Source organism: Protopterus annectens, chromosome 2.part2 (assembly GCF_019279795.1).
Source record: "Protopterus annectens isolate FY-2018-M chromosome 2.part2, PAN1.0, whole genome shotgun sequence".
In the NCBI taxonomy this organism is placed as follows: domain Eukaryota; kingdom Metazoa; phylum Chordata; order Ceratodontiformes; family Protopteridae; genus Protopterus; species Protopterus annectens.
This window is the reverse complement of record NC_056730.1, coordinates 1,144,643,100-1,144,665,866: the sequence shown is the minus strand read 5'-3', so window position 1 is coordinate 1,144,665,866 and position 22,767 is coordinate 1,144,643,100. Positions and strand designations below refer to the sequence as shown.

The 22,767-nt window shown below is 40.6% G+C and overlaps 1 protein-coding gene across 7 annotated transcripts in view; it reads left to right on the top strand.

The window, feature by feature from the left end:
• GDA (guanine deaminase) overlaps window positions 1–22,767 on the top strand; it is a 1,032,722-nt gene that overhangs the window by 418,637 nt on the left and 591,318 nt on the right. For all 7 annotated transcript variants that reach the window (XM_044064387.1, XM_044064391.1, XM_044064386.1 and 4 more), the window contains one exon: window positions 20,083–20,170. In XM_044064387.1, the coding sequence (XP_043920322.1) occupies window positions 20,083–20,170 (88 nt within the window). The remainder of the gene's footprint in view (window positions 1–20,082; window positions 20,171–22,767) is intronic.

The window sequence follows — 22,767 nt, the reverse complement described above, 5'->3', positions numbered from 1 at the left end:
GATGCTGAGTTCCTGGCTTTGAAGAGTGGTTTTTACCAGTGCAGCCATGATGACAGCAACTTTGCATTCTTCCAGTATAGAGATGTGCTCTTTCTTGGGTGAGAGGGGGGGTAAAGTTAGCACTGATCCTATCTGTTGGCATATCAGTTGGGTCTGTATATTTAGTGCCATTGTGCTGTAACTCAGAGCAGATCTGAGTGTTGCCATTGAGATTCTTGACATAGCTATAGAATGTTTTGTGGTTGTCTTTAGAATCAGTGTCGACTTTGTTTTCATAACTAGCTTTGGAGGATTTTATCAGGGATCGCAGCTTCTTCCTGAGGCTGACCAGGGAGCTGATCCAATCATGGGATTTTATCCTCTTTTACAATAGTTTCTTCCTTCTGTTGTGCGGTTTGTTTATGGCAGGGGACCACCAGATTGGCTTCCTTTTCTTGGAGGATAGCCTCTTGGTTCTGTTTGGGATAGCATGATGCATACACTCATGTAAGTGCTTATAAAGTGCACTTGTGAAGGATTCAGTAGTGGTAACAGTATTGTCCATCTGCATGGGTGTCCTGATGTTCAGCACTTCTGTCTTAAGAAGCATGAAGTTGGCTTTGGAGACATTTTTAACATGGTTTCCTTAATGGGGTTGGGTTCAGAATGTGGATATGTAGGGTAATTAGCTTTTGGTCAGATGGGACCAATGAGGCACTGACTTCAGGTGTGGAACACTGGTAACTCAGGACAAACCAAACCCCATAACCAACACAAATAACCACAAAGTTAGCTAAACGCTACTCATTGCCAGAAGTCTCAGCCTCCAGATGCACACACTCGAGGCACATCTCAGTATGGAAAATACTGATATCTGTGCAGTAACAGAAACCTAGTTCAAGGCTCCAGAGAGCACACCAGCACTACCAGGATACTACTCATTCCATACCTTCCAGCATCAGGACCTGGATCATAGCACATAGGGTGGGGATGTATCCATATTCATCAAGGATACCTACACCTCTCTCTACATGCTCTGTACAGGATATGTACCCATAGAATGTTGCACAGCAACATTCTTCGCACTCCACAGGGGTTGGGCCACAATAACCCCTTGGCATTCATGCTCTATGAGCCTGACGAGTCTGATCTTTAAGGCAATGGAGCCAATCATAATGAAAGTCAACAATAAAGAGATTGTGAACCTTCACACAGTTGAGCACACCCAGTTTGGCTTCATCATATGTAGATCACACCTCCTGAACTGGGTGGATTTCTTTGAGACTGTTACCCAGGCTACAGATGATTGAAATGAGCTCAACACAGCCTACCTATACCTCACTACAGCCTTTGACACCATTCCCCAGTCAGGTATCATAGATGAACTCACCAACCTGGGCATGAATCCATACATCACAAGATGGATTGCAAACTGGCTCACAGATAGATTCCACAAATTATGAGTTGCTGGCTACATGTCAGACTCCACACCGGTAACAACTGGTGGCCCCCAGGGTTCAGTCCTGGGGTCCCTCCTGTTTGGTATAGACTTCTCAAATGTACATGCCAACACAGGAGGGTTGTGGTTGACTAAGTTTGCTGGGAACTTAAAGTGTTTGCCATAATAGATTCCCCGGATGACACAAATATTCTCCAGAAGGGACTCTATGAGACAGATGTGTGGTGTCAGAATCATGGCCTCAAGCTCAATGTGGAGGAATGCATAGTGATCCCCTTTGCTGAAAACAAATAACTCACAAACTACCACATAGGTGTTACTCCCTTAAAACTGACAAGGTAATAAGGGATCTGGGGACACAAGTAGATAGTCATCTTTCCTTTGACAACCATGTTGCCAAAGTGATTGGAAAATCCTATGTGGCCCACCTAATCAACAAAGGGTTTGCATCAGAATCCGAAGAGGTAGTGGTGGACCTCTACTCTTAAGTTATCAGACCCATCATTGAGTACAATGCACCATTTTGGATGTGCTCAACTATGCATATCCAGCAGCTGTAGAGACCACAGAGGTACTTCACCAAGAGGATTACTGTCCTCAAACAGTTGTGTTATGCAACACAACTGGTAAAACTAAATCTGTTCTTCGTTGCATACCGCCTACTCAGAGGCACACTCTGCCTAACATACAGAGCCATGTCCAACACATAACTGCTGAGCATGCTCCATCTACAGATAGCAAAATTGAGTCGCCCTACACACTCCAGGGATATGAACCTCATCACAACAATGAATACAACATTCTGGTGGGATAGAGTACCATCCCAGACACTTGCCTTACTGTGGAACAGAGTCCCAGTGCACATCAGACAGAGCAACTCGCTGACACTCTTCAATAGGAACCTTGATGAGTGGATGGGAAACAGACAATTCACGCCAGCCATCACATCAGCAGCCCCACTAGAAAGGGGCTTAGGGTACTAACTATTAGAATGAGGGCTTGGGAGACTACCCAATGAGGTGGTGAAAGCTGCACAACTTGCCTAGGCTAACATATGCTTTATTGAAGATAGGTTCATAGGTATGTAGTAGACTATGTGACAGGTACATGTCTACAGATAGTAGATGTGTACTTCATTGTACCGTCATGTTGTACAGCAGGCACATGGACCACATACACTGTAATGCTTACAGATACTGGTGGCTGCTATGTACATTAGGTGAGATGTGCACCTCATGTCGTTTGTACTATTGGGATGTGTGCTGGGTGGGACAGTCCTGGATGGCTCCCTGTCATGGTCACCCTCTTACACACATCTCTGCCCATCCTTCTTTGGCTTATTATACTGTGTTCCCCCTATATATACACACACATATATATATATATATATATATATATATATATATATATATATATATATATATATATATATATATATATATATATATATATATATATATAGGTACATAGGTAGGTAATAGGCTATCTGTCTGAAGGCATATATTAGTATGGCCAGAGTGTGCAGCTATCACCACCCATGGAGTTAGTTCCTTAGGCCTCTGTGTAGTAGAGCTGATGAAGTGATCCATGGTGTGACAGTTCAGTTTCACAGTGTCAGTGAGGGACTGAGCTTAATGTAGGTTGGGAGGGAGCCTGTTCCAAAGAAAGGGAAGTCTGTGACTTATTAATGTATCCCTCCAACATGTTCTATTTATTGTTGCGATGATGATATCCCTAGAGCATGTAGTACAGTGAGCTTGGGGTTACTTCAGAGAGCACATGTACATCCGTTCTGCATTGGACGTAGACCTGTCTGTTGGGCAGAGATCACTTGAGTAGACAGTATGCAACAGAGTACAGATTGAGTTAAATTCAGTCTTGTTGCATGGGGCAACTGTTTGAGGCCAGTAATGCTCTTGTTGAGGTACATCAGTGGTCTTTTCAGCTACTGAAGGTGCCTAGTCAGATTCATCGCAAGTGTGTTGTGGTACTCTATGATGGGTCTGATGACTGATGAGTAGAGGGACCCTCGTTTGACCTACATGCAAAGACCTTGGCAGTTTGTGGGAACATATAGCATGATTTTCTAACCACTTTGTGAATGTGTTTCTGGAAGTAGTGATGACTATCCACATGTGTCCATAGATCCCTTATTATTACCTCCATATTTAGGGTGTTGGCACCTATGTGGTATTTGTATGACTGTAGCTCGAGCCCATAAGTTTGGCAACACATATATCTGACTTAGACCCTTTTTAAGGATGTCTCTGTTGTCCCAAACATCGATTATGACAACCTTTTTGCAGTCATCCACAAACCTTGCTAAACGTAGCCCTCGTGTTTGACTGTATTTCTGAAAAGTATACACCAGACAGGAGGGGTCCCAGGACTGATCCATGGGGGACAGCAGTTGTTACCAGCTTACAGTCCAACAGGGAGACCACAATTCTTACCTTGTGGGATCTATCTGTGCCCCAGTTGGCAATCCATCAGATGACATATGTGTTTATGCACAGGTTGTTGATTTTGTGGCTACGGCATGTGTGTGAGATGTTGGAAAAGGGCTTTTCAAGATCTATGTAGGCCGTGTGTAGCTCATTTCATTAATGCATGTCCTGGGTGACTGCCTTGAAAACTGTCTAGCAGGTTTAGGAACCATGATCTGCCCCTAACCAAACCAAAATGGGTAGGGTTGGGTGTTTGTAGGCTCTCAATAGCTCTGTTTATGAGTTCTATAATGATGGACTCCGTGGCTTTGCACATCAGGCTTATTAGGCTTATAAGATGATAGTTCCCGTGGTCTGTTGTGTACCAACACTCGTGGAGTGTGCCAAATGTTGCTGTAACCCATTCAACAGTTTCATATCCTGTACAGACAGTGAGTCTCAACAGACTGTTCAGGTGCAGGGTCTGTTTGTTTTGGAGTTCACATATGACACAGCCAGGGAAACCATGTTACCCCATACACGCCATGTTTTTAGGTCTGGAAAGAGCTGTTTAACCATTGTATATGTGATTTCTGGGTTTTCACAATCTCCAGGTATGACAATGGACCCTTTTGTCAGTGAGAAGGGGGTAAATATGTATGAACCTGTCTGACAAGATGTTGGCAATGTCAGTCATGCACATGTACATGTATTCATTTACAGTTTGCACTGACTCAGAACATATATTAGTTTACATTGATATTTATGACATAGCGAAAGAAAGCTTCATGGTTCTCTATAGACACTTTGACCATGGCTTGGATAATGTTAGGAGTGCTCATTGTTTCTTGACGATACTGATCAGAGAAGTATTGATCTTCTTTGGTTTTTCACTTTCTTTGAATAACTTAAGTACTTGGAGTACATAGTTTGATTATGACAGGTGCCCAATATATTATATGGGTCTGTTTTCATATCAGTGTGTGCACAAGGCAGGATTGGTGAATAGTGACAAGTGTCTGGAGTAAGAACTGCAACTGCCAGATATCTGTGGCCCACTGCTGTACTCAGACATGGCCTAAGTGTGTGAGCATGCCCAGTATGACCTTTCAGTATGTTGCTGACTGAAATTTGCTAAATTTAAGTGTGTGAGCATGCCCAGTATGAGCATATATACTCTATGTGTGTGAAAATCAAGTTGTTTTTTACTTCAGGGCTCACCTTTGTGTTGTACATTAACAGGAAGCACAGTGTGCCTGCAGGGCTTCCATGAGTCATTCTACATACAGCGGGGACAGCTATTATTTGTACATTTCTACCTGGGGGCACACCTGATTGTTACTGTGGGTGTACATAGGATGAAGGGTTCACCTGACACTTATACACATTTTCTAGGCCTGCACTGCTATGTCAGGTACTCCATTTCAGTCTGTACTGTTGCCTATCGTACTGGCTTGAGGCATACCACTGTACTACAGACCTTAGCTTCCAATTACATGCATATTAGTCTGTGACTTCATAGCCTACCCAACCCACATCACACTGCCTAGCCTGCTGTTATCTGTCTGCATAGGCCTGGGGGGAGGTTACTCATATGCCTCTTCAGAGGGCATGATACAGCATTTGTTTGTGTTTGCATTTGTCTACATTTGTCCTGCTGGCTGTGACTGTTAGGTATGTGACCCCCTCCCCCAACTGGTATGTGTGAGTGAGTTAAGTTGTGTCTGTGCCAGTGAAATGCTGTCATGGCTTAGTGGTTCAGTACTGTGACTATAGTGCACAGTATCCTGAGTTTGAGCCCTGTCACTTCTTTTTATTTTCCTGCTGGGCAGACCAGACTGCTTAAGGAACAGTAAAGCAGGTGTGAGCGTGTTTACCTGACTTTGCTGAACTTTGCCCGACTTTGCCCAACATTGCTCAACGTTGCCCGACTTTGCCCAATGTTGCACTGGTTAGTGCGGTGTGCGGCTACGTGCAATTGAATTTAAATATGCTCAATACTGGTAAAATGTGCTTAGCAGTGCTTTATATTGCTTAAAATAGGGCACTCATGCCTCAGGTGGTGCTGCAGGGCTGCCTATGTCGGATGCACATAGTACACTCCCTATACATGTTTGAAAACAGGTAGTATCAAGTTAGGCATCCCTTTTACTGTATGTGTGAGTCAGAGAGAGGTGTCATTTCCAGGGTTCCTACTGAGTCAGTGTTTGTGCTATGCATTGCCTCTTTGACAAGGCCAGGGCATACTGGGCACACATCCTTCTACCTACTGGGGCAGGCTCATGTTGTTCCTCCTCTGAGTCACGCGGTGCCTGTGCAGGCCTTGGAAATGGTGGGGGGCTGTTTGGCCCTGCCCCATGCTGTTCCTGCTGCAGCTGTTTTTGCAGGATCATATTGTGTAGCATGGTACATACCATGATAATTTGGGTACATGTAGTTGGTGAGTACTGCAAGGCTCCACCAGATGTGTCCAAGCATCCAAGGAACTGTAACATGAGCATCCCAAACACACGCTCAATAATATTTCTTGTTTGTGAGCGTGCCTCATTATGGAGTTCTTGTTCGGGTGTGTGTACATTTCTGATGGGTGTCATCAGCCACGGCTCCAGTGCGTATCCAGCATCCCCCACTAGGTGACCATCAGGGATGTCCCCATTGGCAAATCTCTGGTACAGCTGCATCCGAATCGTGACAGCTTCCAGGGCAGCCAGCACACACATTCATTATTATGCCCTGGGCAATGCACATGACCTGGCAGTTGATGGAGGGGAAGCCCTTGCGGTTGATGTAGACCCTACCCGACTCACTGGGTAGTGCTTTGATGTGTATGTGCATGCAGTCTATTGCACCCACTGCCTCAGGGTATTCTGCTATTTGGTGGAAAAGATGCATATTACTGGCCAATGCCTCACGGAAATTGGGGAAATATATGTGCTCACCGACATGTGCTGACATGACATCCAGGAACTGGTGCAGTACCCTGGATGCTGATGCCTGTGAAATCCCCATCATATCACCAGTTGGTCTCTGGAAGGTACCTGTAGCTAGTATTCTTAGGCCAACACATACCTTGGTATCCACTGGGATGGGTTCCCCTCTCTTGGTTCTGTGTGTGAGGTGTGGCCGGCACAGCTCAACAATTTGCTGCAGGAGGTCTCTGTCCACCCTATAGTGCTCCACTATCTCCAGCTCATGTAGCCCCTGGTAGGTTACCCTGGGTCTGTACACTCTTCTCCATCTCCTTACTGTGGGTTGCTAAACAGCATTTACAACATCACCACCCTCAGCACCTTGCACATGTTGGTTTATGATAGCAAGGGCAGCCCCTAACATTTTGTCTGACTTTAAAGTTTTTAAGCTTTCCCTGTTTGTGTACTGCAGTGTTACAGAGTTCTTGGGATAAAACAGGGAAGAATGCTGTTTGCAGAGTTTAAAGTGCTGGGCTGGGCTGGGCTAGTCTGCTGCCTGTGTAATTGGCTGATTCTGATATATTTCACCTGGCAGCTCCGCTAGTTCTCCTTGGTTAACTTCCTACTACTTTATTTTTATTTTATTTTATTTTACATTTGTTGACCAGGCTAGTCTAGCTGGATATATGTCCATTTTCAGTAGAGGCCCGGGGAGAAAAGCTCCACACATAACATAATAATGACAGACAGACATATTGTTAATAAAGACATACAATAAAAATAGAAATATAAATCAATTTTGTTAATAAAATCAACATACATTAAGAAACTCAAACAGTTTAATATCATACATAATGTTTGGTCAGTTTCAAAGCATTTTACCTAGTACATAAAGGTTATGCAATAAGGCATTTGCCATATGGATAACAGTTGAAGCTCAGAAGGGTAGAGTAGTAGAAGGAGAATGTAAAATGAATAAAAGGGAAGAGGCAGGGGTTAGGAAGAGAGAGAGGAAAAGAAGGAAGACAGTCAGGAGGAGGTGGGAGAGATGGGAGAAGTAGGTCAGAGCATAGTGGGACAGCAAGGGAAAAGAAACAGGGTAGTTGCTAATTAATAAGCAAAAGAAGGGTAAAAGGAAAAGAGAGGGTGGGGAGAGGGAAGTTAGCCTGCAGTACTACAAGAACAAAGCCAGTGGTTTTGGAAGTACAGTTTGATATGTTGTTTGAAAAGAGGTAAGGATGAGATTAGAGTTAACTCTTTGGGCAGCAAATTCCATGCTCTTCCTACATTATTGGTGAAAAGAGAGTCACCAGCTACGTTGTGGGCCTTTATGGGTTTGGTCATAAGTTTACATGAGGAACGAAGAGAGGTACGATTGTTATAAGGGAGTAAAAGTTGTGAAAGTATAGGGGTGTTGGTAGGTTGGTACAGTAATTTGTGGGCAATAGTAAGTTGTGAGATAATAAGATAGTTTTGTAGTTCCAGCCAGCCTAAGTGTTTCAAATTGTGGCAGTGATGGGTTCTAAAAGGGTTACCAGTGGCGAAGCGGGCAATGTTATTGTAGCAAGTTGCTAGTTTGTTTAGGTTAGTTTTCTTGAGGTTGGTGAAGATAGGGGAGGCGTAAAGAGAGTAGATATGAGATGGGAGTGAGCAATAGTAGCTCTAGTAGATGGGGTGAGAAATGGTTTAATACGGTATAATGATCCTATTTTTCTGTTAACTGATTTGATGGTGTTGTTGATGTGTTGGTCAAAAGAGATTGTTATCAATGGTTATTCCTAGTAGTTTAGTTGTGGGGTCAGGAGAGATGACAGTGTTGTTGATTGAGGAGATGGTGAAGTATAGTGGAGGTACAGTGGTGGGGGTGAAGAGGAGAAGTTTGGTTTCTTTAGCATTGAGAAGTAGGTATCGTCTAGTGAACCATGTTTCTACTGTGTTGAACATAGTTTGAGTTAGTGAGATTAGATCTGAAGAGGAGGATGCTGAACAAATGATAGTGGAGTCATCTGCGTATTGAATGCAGGTAGCTTGAGGAATTACAGAGTGGAGATCATTAATATAGAGGGAGAAGAGGAGAGGACCAAGAATGGAGCCCTGAGGAACTCCAATAGTAATGGGCAGTAAGGAGGAGATGTGGTTTTCCCAACGAACGGCTTGTTGTCTGTTACTGAGGTATGACGTAAACCATTTGATGGCAAGGTTATCAAATGATAGGGATTCAAGAATGCTAATTAAAGAAGAGTGGTTGACCATGTCAAAAGCTTTAGAAAGGTCAATGAATAAGGCAGAAGAGAATAGATTATTGTTGCGATTGCTGTTAATGGTATCTACAAAGGAAAGGAGGGCAGTGGTGGTGCTATGGTGAGGTCTAAAGCCATGTTGACGGTTAGCTATAATATTGTGAAGAGAGAGGTACTGTACAAGTTGCTGATGAATACATTTCTCCATCATTTCTGCTAAAGGAGAAAGAAGAGCAATAGGTCTGAAGTTAGAATAGTCAATAGAGTTACCGCCTTTGTGTAGAGGGATTATATGAGAGATTTTCCAGACTTCTTTTCCTTCCTTTTCCCTTTCTGTTTCCGCCCAGGGCAGCGCCGCGCAAACGAGCACACACACGCGCACACGTGCGCACATGCTGTGTGCACGTTTGCAAGAAATTTCAGATATATTCACGGCATACGCCCTTGGTTTCTGGTTTTCAAAAAGGACAACTGCAGACATGCCTCTTGCAATCCTGAGCAGCTCAGGGCAAACACAAGACACTGTGCTCCAATAAGCATACAGCCTTTCTGACACATCCCCTCATGATGTCACCTATCTTCTACTCTACTACTCACTTACTCCTACACTTACACTCTTGGGACATGGCTCACATGCGGGGGAAAATTAGGATTCATTATCCTTATCCTCATTTGCATAGGATTGCCTACTAATGCTTGGTTACATCTCTCACACTGAGCTTCCCCCCTTAGCAACCACTACTCAGTGGCCATGTTGACTTCAGCCTGCCATTCACCTGCATGGCAGGATAAGCTTTTTAGTGAAAATGCCTATTTTGGCTATTTTTTAATTATTTTCTTGTTTATTTAAGTGCCGCACATTTGCGCAGTGCTGCGCTACGCTTAAACATCAGAGATCGGGGAAAAAATTTGATTTTAACAATTTTAAACATTTAAAAATGCCAATGGCCTTATATTTGGCCATTGGCATGCTTCCTCAACTGGATGCATCCTTTATTTGGAGCTGTCATAGCTCCGTTTTGCTATTTGCAGAATGGTACTCTGTTACCAATGGAGTACAATTCTGCAGATAACACTACTCTTCCACGGACAGGTTAGTGCTCCCTGGATTTCAAATTTACCTCATTTGCATAGCTTTCAGCAGCAAATGAGGTAATTTACATACCATGACACTGTCCGTGCAAGACTAGCTGTAGAAGCTCTCATGCACGCCCCTGCCGGCTGTTGCTGGATCGCTCGGCAGACATATTGACTGTCTGACATCTTACTCTACTCTACAACTCCGTGCAAGCTTTCATAAATCTGGCCCAGTTTCTGTCCATATGCATCCTCTTATTGTTAGGCTACATTAGAATATAGACTGTATATGGTTAACTTGGTGCTTAAAGTTTTATTAATCTGCTATTGATATATGTTAACCAATACTTTAAACCATGAATTGAAACACTATTTTACTCTCTTTTTTCTTCTCTGACAAACTTAGTAACCTTGGTCAAAATGTAAAATCTGCCAACAAGTTTAAACTCTGTTGCCAGCCTTATAGCACTTGGTATACTCAGGCAATGTAAGAATTGTCTGATGTTCACAGATAATGATCTCTTGCTTAACTCGTCACTGCCTATTTATAAGCAGTGCAAGCACCTTGTCAAATGCAAGGCCACATTCTCACAAACAAACCCACCCTGTGAGTGCCACCCACCTGCATCACACTCCATACCTACCCATGCTAAATTACCATATGCTGATGCACAAAAACATCCTTTCACAAGCCACAGTGAAGTAGTAGGCACAAGGCATGGTGTAAACTAAACCCTACACAATCATCTAGAGTCAACAAAACTAACAGTCACCAGGAAATAGGACAACCGACACCAATTACACCAAAGCCATATTCAAAAACACAAATAGAAATGTACTAGTGATTGGTGACTCCATGATTAGGCACACAGATTCCATGTTTATGAGGCTGGATAAAATCATGGTGACAGTGAGATGTCTTTCAGGACCCAGATGCTGATGCTACAAGGGCTCTTAGGACCATTGAACCAGACAAGTATGACTATAGCGCATTGGTGGCCCATGTTGCTGTAAATGATTTGGTGCACAGAACAATGAGGGATTTGGAGGGAGAAATGACAGAGCCCTCCATGTAAGTCACAAATGCAGGAAAAACCCTAATATGGAGTGGAATACTTCCATCACCAAAAATAATGCTGACTTTAACAATTGGCTAAACACTTGGTGTCATTCTAAGAGTATCCAATATGTATCATTATACAATGACCCCCCCCCATTAATATTTCAAAACGTGCACGCTGATTGGTCAGCATGCACATTGTAAATCAGACTTATACTAATGGAATAAGGCCCGGTCGCCTGGACTTTTTCCATTAGTATAAGTCTTTTTTTACAGCAACAGAGAACGCAAGATCTCCGTTGCTTTTTAGACACTTTTTTGACCTGAAGGGAACTGTGTTGGTCTACACATATTTGTTAGAGACCACATTACCTCAAGAATGATACCTAGAGACCCTCAAGCTGAACATTTGGGCTACACTAAATAAGATCAGCTATCCATTTATAGCATACGGCAGAACCCCCTCCATGTCTTCAAAAAAGCACATGGCATTCCTAAATATTCTTGATGAACTTCCTATAGATAGGAATGATGTTATCTTTGAATGTTTTAACTACCCAGTGATTAGCTAGGGGACCTATAAGATATGCATACAGATTCTTAGATTTTATAAAAAGAAATATCCCTGGACCAGATTGATAAAGAACCTACTAGACTACAGAATATGCTTGACCTGTTCTTAACAAATTTAGCACTTGTCTGTACCACCCCCAAGTATTCTCCCTCACTGGTCAAGTCAGACCATAAACTAGTAAACTTCTCCATCAGAATTTTCAAACCATTAGAATCAAAAGTCACAGAATTCAAGGACTTTAAACATACAAATCTCCTACAGTTCTATGATGTAGTCTCTAGTTTTGAGTGTAATGGTATTACCCATAATGTTGATACTGCAAAGAGTTATGCACCTGGACAAATGTACAAAACCGGAAGCAGCAACTAGATCAAAACAAAAGGGAGGTCTAAAAACAATATGCCAACATATTGGCAGCTAAATTTAGTGCAACTTCACCCAAGAGACAATCATTCCAAAACTACGTATCCCTCTGTTCTTTTTTTTTTCTTTTCCCTCAGCCAATCCCCTTCCATTAGACTGTCTCCAGTTTCTCTTTATCAGATTGTCTCCATTATCTCTGATGGAATCAAGCCACCAACCATCGCAAAATAGCATGTACTGAATGCACTCTCCAAAAACAAATAACTCTGCATCCACAGGTCCCAGTAACATACCTCATTGCCTGATTAATGACAATAAACAAGAACGCACACACCCAGTTGACAACCTGTTCACCCTGTGCCAAGCAAGTCATTTTCTCTCATGGGAATGCTGTATATATATTGTGATACCACTCCATAGGGTGGTCTCAGGAATTACAGACCCATCAGAATAATGAGTCTCACATGTAAGGCCAAGGAAGATATCATAACTAACCTAATTAACTATGATATCAAAAATATTATCAGTTTGGACTACCGACAGTTTGGCTTTGTCAAGGGTTAATCCTGTTTAATAAATTTTGTAGACTTTGTTGCGGGTTACTCAACCTGTGGACTGTGCCCACACAATGCATCTTGACCTTGCCAAGGCATTTCATGCAGTAAAATATGCAAATGTAATAAACATGTTGTAGGAGCTCCAACTTGACTAATATTCAGATAAGTGGACAGCCAACTGGCTTAGAGGCAAGACTCACATGACAAGAGTTGGGGGTTAATTCCCTGAGAACATGAAGATGACCAATGGAGCTCCACGTTGTCTGTGCTGGGACCTTTGCTGTTCGGCATCTACTTCTCAGATCTCCTCTTATGAAATGGGGATCTTTGATTAACAAAGTTTGTGGGTGATTGCAAGTTGTGAGGCGTTGTCACTACCCTCTCTAACATACAGGGACTTCAGCAGGAACTTACAATTATTAATAGTTGGTGTAATAAAGATGGGTTCAGACTCAATGCCAAAAAGTGCAACATTGTTGCATATGCTAAACAGCCCCATATCTCCAGTTTATAGTGTAGATAATCCACCACTTCAAAATAAAAAAATTGTGAGACACCTGTGTACTTGGGTACAACTGGAAAGACTCCAAGGTTTGTAACTTAAAAGGTCAGGTAAATAAAAGATCTGAACTTCAAATAAAGACTGGAGGCCTTATCCCTATATTCAGTTTCAGTTAGACTCCTTAGGGGCAATCTGTATCTTGCATACAGGGCTGCAAGGGCTCCAGTAGTCCAATAACTCTTATAACTTAATACATCAAATAGTCCAGCTAGCACTAGGTCCAGAGATCTAACTCTACTCAAACAAATAAATAAGACAAAGACAAAGGACAGATTTGTTACACTGTACCTACCCTTCCTCTGGAGCAAAATTAAGCAGTGTGACATACCTTCTGTCTTTAGAAAGGAGACAGACACCTTGATGGGTGTTCATAAAAATACCCCTGATATGACTTGCCAGACCTTTGAAAAGGAAGGCCCTCACCCTGGTGCTGCCCCTATTCCCAGCCCTACACATTACCTGACCAAAAAACATTTCCCCTAACAGAGCCACTATGCAAGACAGTCACAGACACATACATATGCTGGACATGCACCATCACACCTACAAAATGCTAAAACTATCACCTTACATAATCCTTAGTCTAACTCACAGTTAGAAACACACACACACACACACACACACACACACACACACACACACACACACACACACACACACACACACACGCACAAATGCTGCACATACACCATTACACCTACAAAATGCTTAAACTACCACCTTACTTAATCCTTAGTCTAACCCACACTCAGAAACACACACATGCGCACACACAACACACACACACACACACACACACACACACACACACACACACACACACACACACACACACACACACACACACACACACACTATTCAAAACATTTAAAAAGAGATCACTAAATTTGTCTCTTTACCTAGCACTTTTTCTAACCCTAACTGGCAAAATCCACTTATCTGCATGGAAGCACAGCTCACACACTGCAGGAACAGTAGATGAGTGAATATTATGCATCTGCTGAGACTGACAAATGCAATTTTCAGTTCAAAGTTATAACAGGACACTCTGCTGACACTGCCAAAATGTGTATTTGATAGAGTATGTTGCAACCATATATATGGTGTGTGTGGTGTGCATCTCTCTCTCTCTCTATAAATATATATATGTATATATATATATATATATATATATATATATATATATATATATATATATATATATATATATATATGAAAATTAAACCAAAATCACAAGGCAGAATCACTAGCATGAAGATTGCACATGGCCAGACTAAGAGAGCATTTTATAAAAGAATAGATGAACATTATTGTGCAATCTCAGTATGACAAAATGCTTTGTTGGTATTTAAAAAGTTTATTTTTTATGCATTAGAGGGAATGCAGGCAGATTATAGAAGTTTTGATGTTGAAGATGAGCTTAATTCTCAGGAATATTATTGGCAGGTGTTAGTTTTCCAAGGAATAAATGGTCACATAAGTTTTAAAGTTGTTTTAAAGAAGAATAAGAAGAAATAGAAGAAGAAAGTTCAGCACTGATTGCTTCTTTGTGTCATGTATTTTTTTTTTTAGATGTTTTCATATTGTTCAATTTGTGTGTAGCACTACTCTGATGAAGTCTCTGATCAAGATAAAAGCTCTTACTCTGGTGTTCTATGTGAAATTAATGTGTTTTTTTCCCCAGAGAGTGTTGCCTTAGGTGTTTGGTTCATATGCCTTGCCTAAATTACTACCACCCTGTAGCCCTCACCTCTACAGTGATGAAGTGCTTTGAAAGACTGGTCAAGAACACCATAACATCTGGGCTGTCTGCTGATCTTGACCCTTTGCAGTGTGCTTACCGAGCAAACCGCTCTACGGCAGATGCCATCTCTCTAGCACTCCATCTATCGCTGGAACACCTTGAGAATAAAAACACCTACACGGGGGTACTATTCATTGACTTCAGCTCTGCTTTTAACACGGTCATCCTTCTTCATCTGGTAATGAAGCTACTCCGACTAGACGTCAACACTCCACTTTGTAACTGTATTCGTGACTTTCTCAGAGACAGACCTCAGAAAGTGTGACAGGAAATAACTCCTCGGATAGCATCACTCTTAACACTGGTGTCCCACAAGGATGTGTACTAAGTCCCTTGCTGTTCACCCTGTTAACACACGATTGCACAGCCAGGTACAATACAAATCACATCATCAACTTTGCTGATGACACAACCGCGGTGGGCCTCATTAGTAGCAATGATGAAACAGCGTATAGAGATGAGGTGGAACAACTGATTACCTGGTGTGGAAATAACAGCTTAGCACTAAATGTAAACAAGACAAAAGAGATAATTATGGACTACAGGAAAAATTGCAAGGAGCATTCTCCCTTCACCATCAGTGGGGAAATAGTTGAAAGAGTGAGAAGCACAAAGTTTCAGGGAGTGCACATCAATGAGGACTTGTCTTAGAACACACATACAAATGCCATAGTCAAGAAAGCACACCAGAGATTGCACTTTTTGAGAAGGCTGAGGAAAGCGAATCTCCCAGCGACAGTTCTCGCTACCTTCTACAGAGGTACTATAGAAAGCATCCCGATGAACAACCTCGTAGTATGGAATAGAAGCTACTCTACCTCATAGTGCAAATCCCTCCAGAGAGTGGCAAAAACAGCTGAGAGGATCATTAAGACCACCTTAACACCTATCCATGACTTGTACTTATTCAGATGTCACAGTAGGGCCAGAGGAATAATTAAATACTGCACTCACCCTGCTTACAGACTGTTCCTGCATCTATCATCCGGAAAGCACTTCTGAAGCATATGTTGCAGAACTACGAGATTCAGAAACAGCTTCTTCGCTAATGTCATCAGGCTGCTGGACTCTAGTAACAACTACACTCTGTGATGGCCCTCTGGATCATTAGAAACTATAGTAGCTTGTCTCGTATTATGCTTTAACCAGGTTGCCAGTTTCATCTAATACTTAGTGCAATATTCACCATGACTGTAACCTATAGGCCATCTAGGGCAGTAGCAATTCAGTAAAATATCTCTTCTTTCAGTGTAATACATGATGTGTAACTTGTAAATTAACCATAGTGCAGTACTCTAAGGTCCATAGTACAATACTCAAATGTTCACAGTGCAATACTTAAATGTCTCTTTCTGTGCAAGGATCAATGAAATATCTTAACCAAGCACCTGTACAATACAAAGTCTCATGCAAGTAAGTGTTCACTGTGAAAAGTGTTAAAATGTGTTTCTGATTATGTGCAGTATTAGTTTGTCTGCTTGCATGTCTGTGATGTAATAGCTAGGTGCCATATGTGTAAATGTCTGTGAAAATAGTCTATATGTTGTCTACAGATTGAGTCCAGAGACCCAGAATTTCATTCACTTTTTGAACTTGTGTGATCTCTGAATGACAATAAAGTTTATTTTGACTTTGACATATCCACACACACAATCACACACACACACACACACACACACACACACACACACACACACACACACACACACACACACACGCACACATATATATATATGTGTGTGTGTGTGTGTGTGTGTGTGTGTGTGTGTGTGTGTGTGCGTGTGTGTGTGCATGTACAGTAACGTTTCAGTTAACCGGAACTGAAGCAATCAGCACTCTCAAGCATCCGGCAAAAAATATCGAAAAAATACAGTACAATTTTCATGTGTTGCACTTTTTGTTTTACCCCTGCAGAAACATACATTACGTTTTTATAGTTTTAGAGTTTTAAAAAGGAAGATAGGAATAAATTCCCTCTCTCCTCAAGTTGAGAACAAGTCAAATAACCAAATAGTATAAGGTACAGTATTAGTCAGGCCTATTTTTATGGTAACTCTCAAGCAACCAGAAACTACAGTTATCCGTCATTTACCAATCCCCATGGATGCCGGTTAACTGAGAGTTTACTGTATATATATATATATATATATATATATATATATATATATATATATATATATATATATTATGGTATACATGCATTTGAGAGAACGGCAGAAGGCCGATCGGAAAATGCTCGACTGCATTTCAGCAAATTCGCATAATTGCGAATACAATGTAACCGAAACGCAAAATATCCCCCCCTTTTTGACCCATGGTTGCACTTGTTTAGGTGGCAGAGCAGTCGAAATTGTCGAATTCGGTGTTTTGTTCAACTTTCTGACCATTCGGCAGGGGGAGATTCAACATTTCTGGTTGATGTTACCCTGGATCGAGGAAAGGTCTTTCGCTCAAATGCATGTATTCCTATATTTATATATATGAGTTCACTTCAAAATCCTGAAAGTTCAAAATCCTGAACTCAAAATCCTGAAAGCTCAAAATGCTGAAAACTCATAATACTGAATTTCATAATACTGAAAAACATACAGGACACCAACACTGACTGTATTGCAGCAGAAATACATACAGAAACATATTACTCATCTACAATTATAAGAAGGGGGCAAGCCCCCCTGTATCCCCAACACCCCCTGCTATTTAAATATATCAACTCTGAGGTCGCACTTCACAGAAGAAAATGGCAAACATATCATTACATGTTTCATGACTGCCTGTTGTAACCGTAGTCATGTTCCCTTTTAATGTGCTATACTACAATATAACTCATCTTAGTGTAGTGAAGTGCAATCTCGGAGTTGACCTATTTAAGCAGCAGGGGGTTTGGGGGGGTGTCGAGGGGCTTGCCCCCCTGCTTATAGTTGGTTTAGACTGATATGGCTTATCTTTTCTTTGTTTCTGTATGTATTTCTGCAGTATTATGAGATTCAGTATTATGAGTTTTCAGTATTTTGAGCTTTCAGGATTTTGAGTTCAGGATTTTGAGATTCAGGATTTTGAGCTTTCAGGATTTTGAAGTGAACCTATATATATATATATATATATATATATATATATATATATATATATATATATATATATATACACAGACTCACACAGGTAAACACACGAAACACCCACACGCGCCCACACACACACACGCACGCACACACACACACACACACACACACACACACACACACACACACACACACACACACACACACACACACACACTGGTTTATTGCATTTACATATATAATAATGAAGGATTAAGCATATGTTACTCTCTTTACTAGCTGAGAAGCGAAGGAAAAATGTCATTGTATTCTTAGATACCCAAGGATTATGTTATAAGCAATCATCACCACTGAGCTGGTGCTGTTGAATTTTTGTGCCATAGTTGCTTGGCACAGGCCACACTTGTGGAAATGAAAGATTCTTGCTTTTGGGAAAATTCTGAACAGGATAATACCTTGAAACGTCAGTCTGGCTTGTGCTTGATGTACGAGTGATATAAAAATATGACATGGCTAGTCTACTACTGTTTTCCATTACATCATTTCTTTAATGCTCCACAACAAGCTGACGATGTGCTGAGACAACATTTCATCAGTAAATACTAGCAAGCAAGGATTTAGCTAAGCACACGTAAGTCCTGGCATGAAACTATGGCAGACTACTGCATGCATTCAGTTTATCATTGCCATTCTTATCCAGCATACTGTAGTGACCTTCTTTCTCATCCTGCTTCCCTGTTGTAGATGTGGTAGGCAGTATTACAAGCCAATACCGCTGTAATTTAGTAGGTGTCTCCCTTAAGTTTGCAAATGCATTTAACACACTTAGCCACTGTCTCATCTTCTTTTTGGAGTGAGATGGCTGTAGCTGACACAGCTGTAGAAGCATGGATGGCATCTGGTACAGCGCTTTGCACACCTCCATGTCTACCAGACCTATTGTTTATTGTGCATGGGTTATTTTAATATATATATATATATATATATATATATATATATATATATATATATACATATATATATATATATATGTGTGTGTGTGTGTGTGTGTTTATAGACACATACACACACACACACACACACACACACACACACACACACACACACACACACACACACACACACACACAGAACACATTTTGATAAGCATCCATTTCTGCAGCAGTTGCATTTTTTTAGAGTGGGGTGGGTCACATCTCTGTTATAAGCTGGCAGTGTATTTTGGAGATATATCAGTTCACATATTGCATATAACAGGGAATGTGTATGGGCAGTATGTAAGCAAAACATAATTCTTTTAATCACCAAAAGAACAGGTGACAGCAGATATCAGATCACATATAATGTGTCATGAAACTACAGGATGCAGGAAGATAACACCATTGAACATCTGTGATGCACATTATTAGAAGGATCAGTACCAAGTCTGTCAAACTATTTGATCCTAGCTACTGAATGGTACACTCACAGAAGAGGCACCAGATATGTTTCATGGCTTCTCTCATGCAGCATATGTAAATAAGCTAGTACTATGTGTCATGGTGCAGCTTTTCCCCGACCTCTGTTGAAAAGGGGCCTTTGTGCCCAGATGGAATTCCCTAGTCAACAAGTATAAAATAAATGTGACTATTGCATGAGACCATCTACCCTGTGGCACTATTCCATCATTTCCAGTGTGTGGCCTTAGGTAAGGTTATTATTGTTTTATGTAGTCTGTGCACTGCATCCCATCCCAGGTTCAGTGAAAGTTTCCACCCCAGTGCAGTCAGCATGTTGATAATACCTATGTTAACTGCTAAAGATCTGTTCTAGTCCACTAGGTTTGTTGAAATCAGTCAGGCAGTAGATATTGACTTAATTTTATAACAAAAGTGGTTAAGTTATATTTTTCATGCCTTGTTAATGTTCAGAATGTAAATGTCCCTGTTTGACTTTATGAAGATAAAATAAAGACACTCTATTTTAACATTTGTAACTGTTTATATGAGCAGTAAAAGATAATTTGTTTTGCAGAAAAGAACTTTAAAAAATGGCACTACTACTGCATGTTACTTTGCAACAATTCATACCGATTCTTCACTGCTTCTTGCTGACATCACAAGTATGTATGAATAAAGTTTATGTTTTTACTAATACAGCAAACTTTCAGTCATATAGCTGAAAATGTAATTACCAATGCTTTAAAAAACAATGTAGCTAATAGAGAATTATAGTAATTTATTTGCTAAATAGACTGTTTCCTTTATAAATTGCAATTGCATATTAATGAATATTATTCCCTGAATAATGCAATGTTTATACCACTACTAAAATTACTCAGCTTAAAATGTATAGCTAGGCAAACACCATTTAAAACTTGGCATTCTTTTTTTATTAAATAATTTATTTTGTGCAATGAAAAAAATAGCATAGTTGCTATGGTGATATTTAATAACTTGTACAGTTTGATAAATTACCTGTTTAGAATGCTTGGTTAGCTAAATTGGGTTTTGCTTAAGCCTGTCTCTCCCGGGAGCTTTTTTAAGTATTGAAAAGATGCGCTGTTTAGAAACATGCAGTGCCTCAGGTATGTGTAGGGGAGCGCAGAGCATGTGGGTAAATTGTCTCTGCTACTATTATTGAGTGTTTGGGGTTTGTTTGTTGATGAATGTGTGTGTGTGTGTGTGTGTGTGTGTGTGTGTGTGTGTGTGTGTGTGTGTGTGTGTGTGTGTGCGTGTGTGTGTGTGCCTTATTATGGGAGGTGCTTTTGCCAAAGAGGTGCATGGGCCGCTAAGAAGGATACTACCTCCATCATGTCTGACATTACTAGTATTAGCTAGAGTGTGATTCAGAGATATGCTGGTGAGTCAATGATGAGGTCTTCTTCATTGCAGCCATAGCTGTCTCTGAAACACAGTTTCTCTCCATTGTTTTAATTGACCAACCCATGGTAAGCAATTAATGTCATCAGTGTGCCTTTTTATGAATTCCAGGAAATGACAATTGATTTTTGTTTTCTTTCTTATGTTTGTGATACAAATTTATGTAGGAAAAATTGTCTCAATTGTCCTGATACATTTCTTTTTCATTAACATCATGGAGGTGTTAATGTGAATCTATATCTCAAAATAAAAATCACTTTGTTGAAAACAAGCTTACTGAGCCAGCACCACAGGATTGGAAAAAAAAACTCAAAGAGAAATTCTGACAAAATAGCTTTGCTAAGAGTAGGACTGCTTTCAGTAAAATACATTTTTTTTATGGGGCTCTGCTCCCCAGACCACCATACTGTGCACTGTGCCTGGATCAGTGCCTTACTTAACATCATAAACTGGGAGGCTGCTGTACCTCTAGGTATAGGGACATAACCTTCTCACAGTGGACCCTGGTGAGGATCACAAGACCGTCAATGGGCTAAACCTTCTACAGACTGCATTCAGCAGAGCACATCATATGGCTCGGCATTTATATTAGTGGCCATTCAATAAAAGCAGGAATGGCAGTCTGCAGAAGAAACAAACTGCATGTTCCCTTACACTTAATGACAGGATTCAGGAAGGACTATATGTACTGCAGAACACAACAGAAATGCTGCTTAGACACTTTTAACTCAAATATCATGCAAGCAACTCATAAACTCAATGTGAAGGCAATGCAGAATAGAAACTGAACTGTGGATTTTATATAACACTATAATAACAAGAATATAGCTTAAAATTACACATTCCAATCACAATTAACTACACAATGAGGTAGGCAGCCCCAGCAATCCATCATTACAGAGCAGCATTGCTGACTATGTACAGTGCTGCTAACAGGCAAGCATGTCTGCAGTCCATACCTCTCAACTGTGCAGATTTTTACAGAATGTCCAGATTTTTCCTCATATTTTTGGTCTATTCCTCATAAAATTTGTGGTTTTCTGGCCAATCGCTGGGATGATCTGAGGATTGAAGTCATTAAATAATGACATACCTTTGGTATTTAGACTTTATATCCTTCAGCAAATGTATGCTAACACAAACATGTTACTCTAGCAACTTTCTAAGCTTATAAGAGTAGTATTTAAAATATGTCCCTGTTTTGGGGTCTTTGCCCTCCCATTTTGTCAGGGTTTGTCCAGATTTCTAGTACTAACTTGTTCTGTATCACATCTGACTTAGCATTATCTCATTCCGATCTACATACACAAATGTCCTTGGTGCTAATTTATTCTTTCACACCTACCCTGAGTGGAATTTCACACCTTCTGACACCTATAGATTTCCTACCTGAACAGCTTTTGCCAAGCTAAAATTCAGAGGATGCAGTTTTCCAATCTACCTTCAAAACAAATGAATATATCTCCAAAATTATAAAAGCTGCAAAAAAGTTAAAATATGAAAGTTATTCAGTACACACACATCTTTATAATGAATATTCTAATATGTTAGCCATAGAATAGGTAATTTTATATTGAACAAATAATTCAATAATATACATACAAATATTAATATCTTTGTAACCGTAATATTTCTGGAATATAACCCACACTTTCTCTGTTACCAAGTACCTCAGTTGTATGAGGAGCCATTCCATTTTTTTTCCTTTCTTTCTCTATTTTTTAATCAATAGTACATTTTATTTGTAATCCACATATATAGTGCACAGCATTCTACTAGTTGCTTGCCACATATATTAATTTCTTATCCGTTGTCCCTTTACCCATACTTAAACATC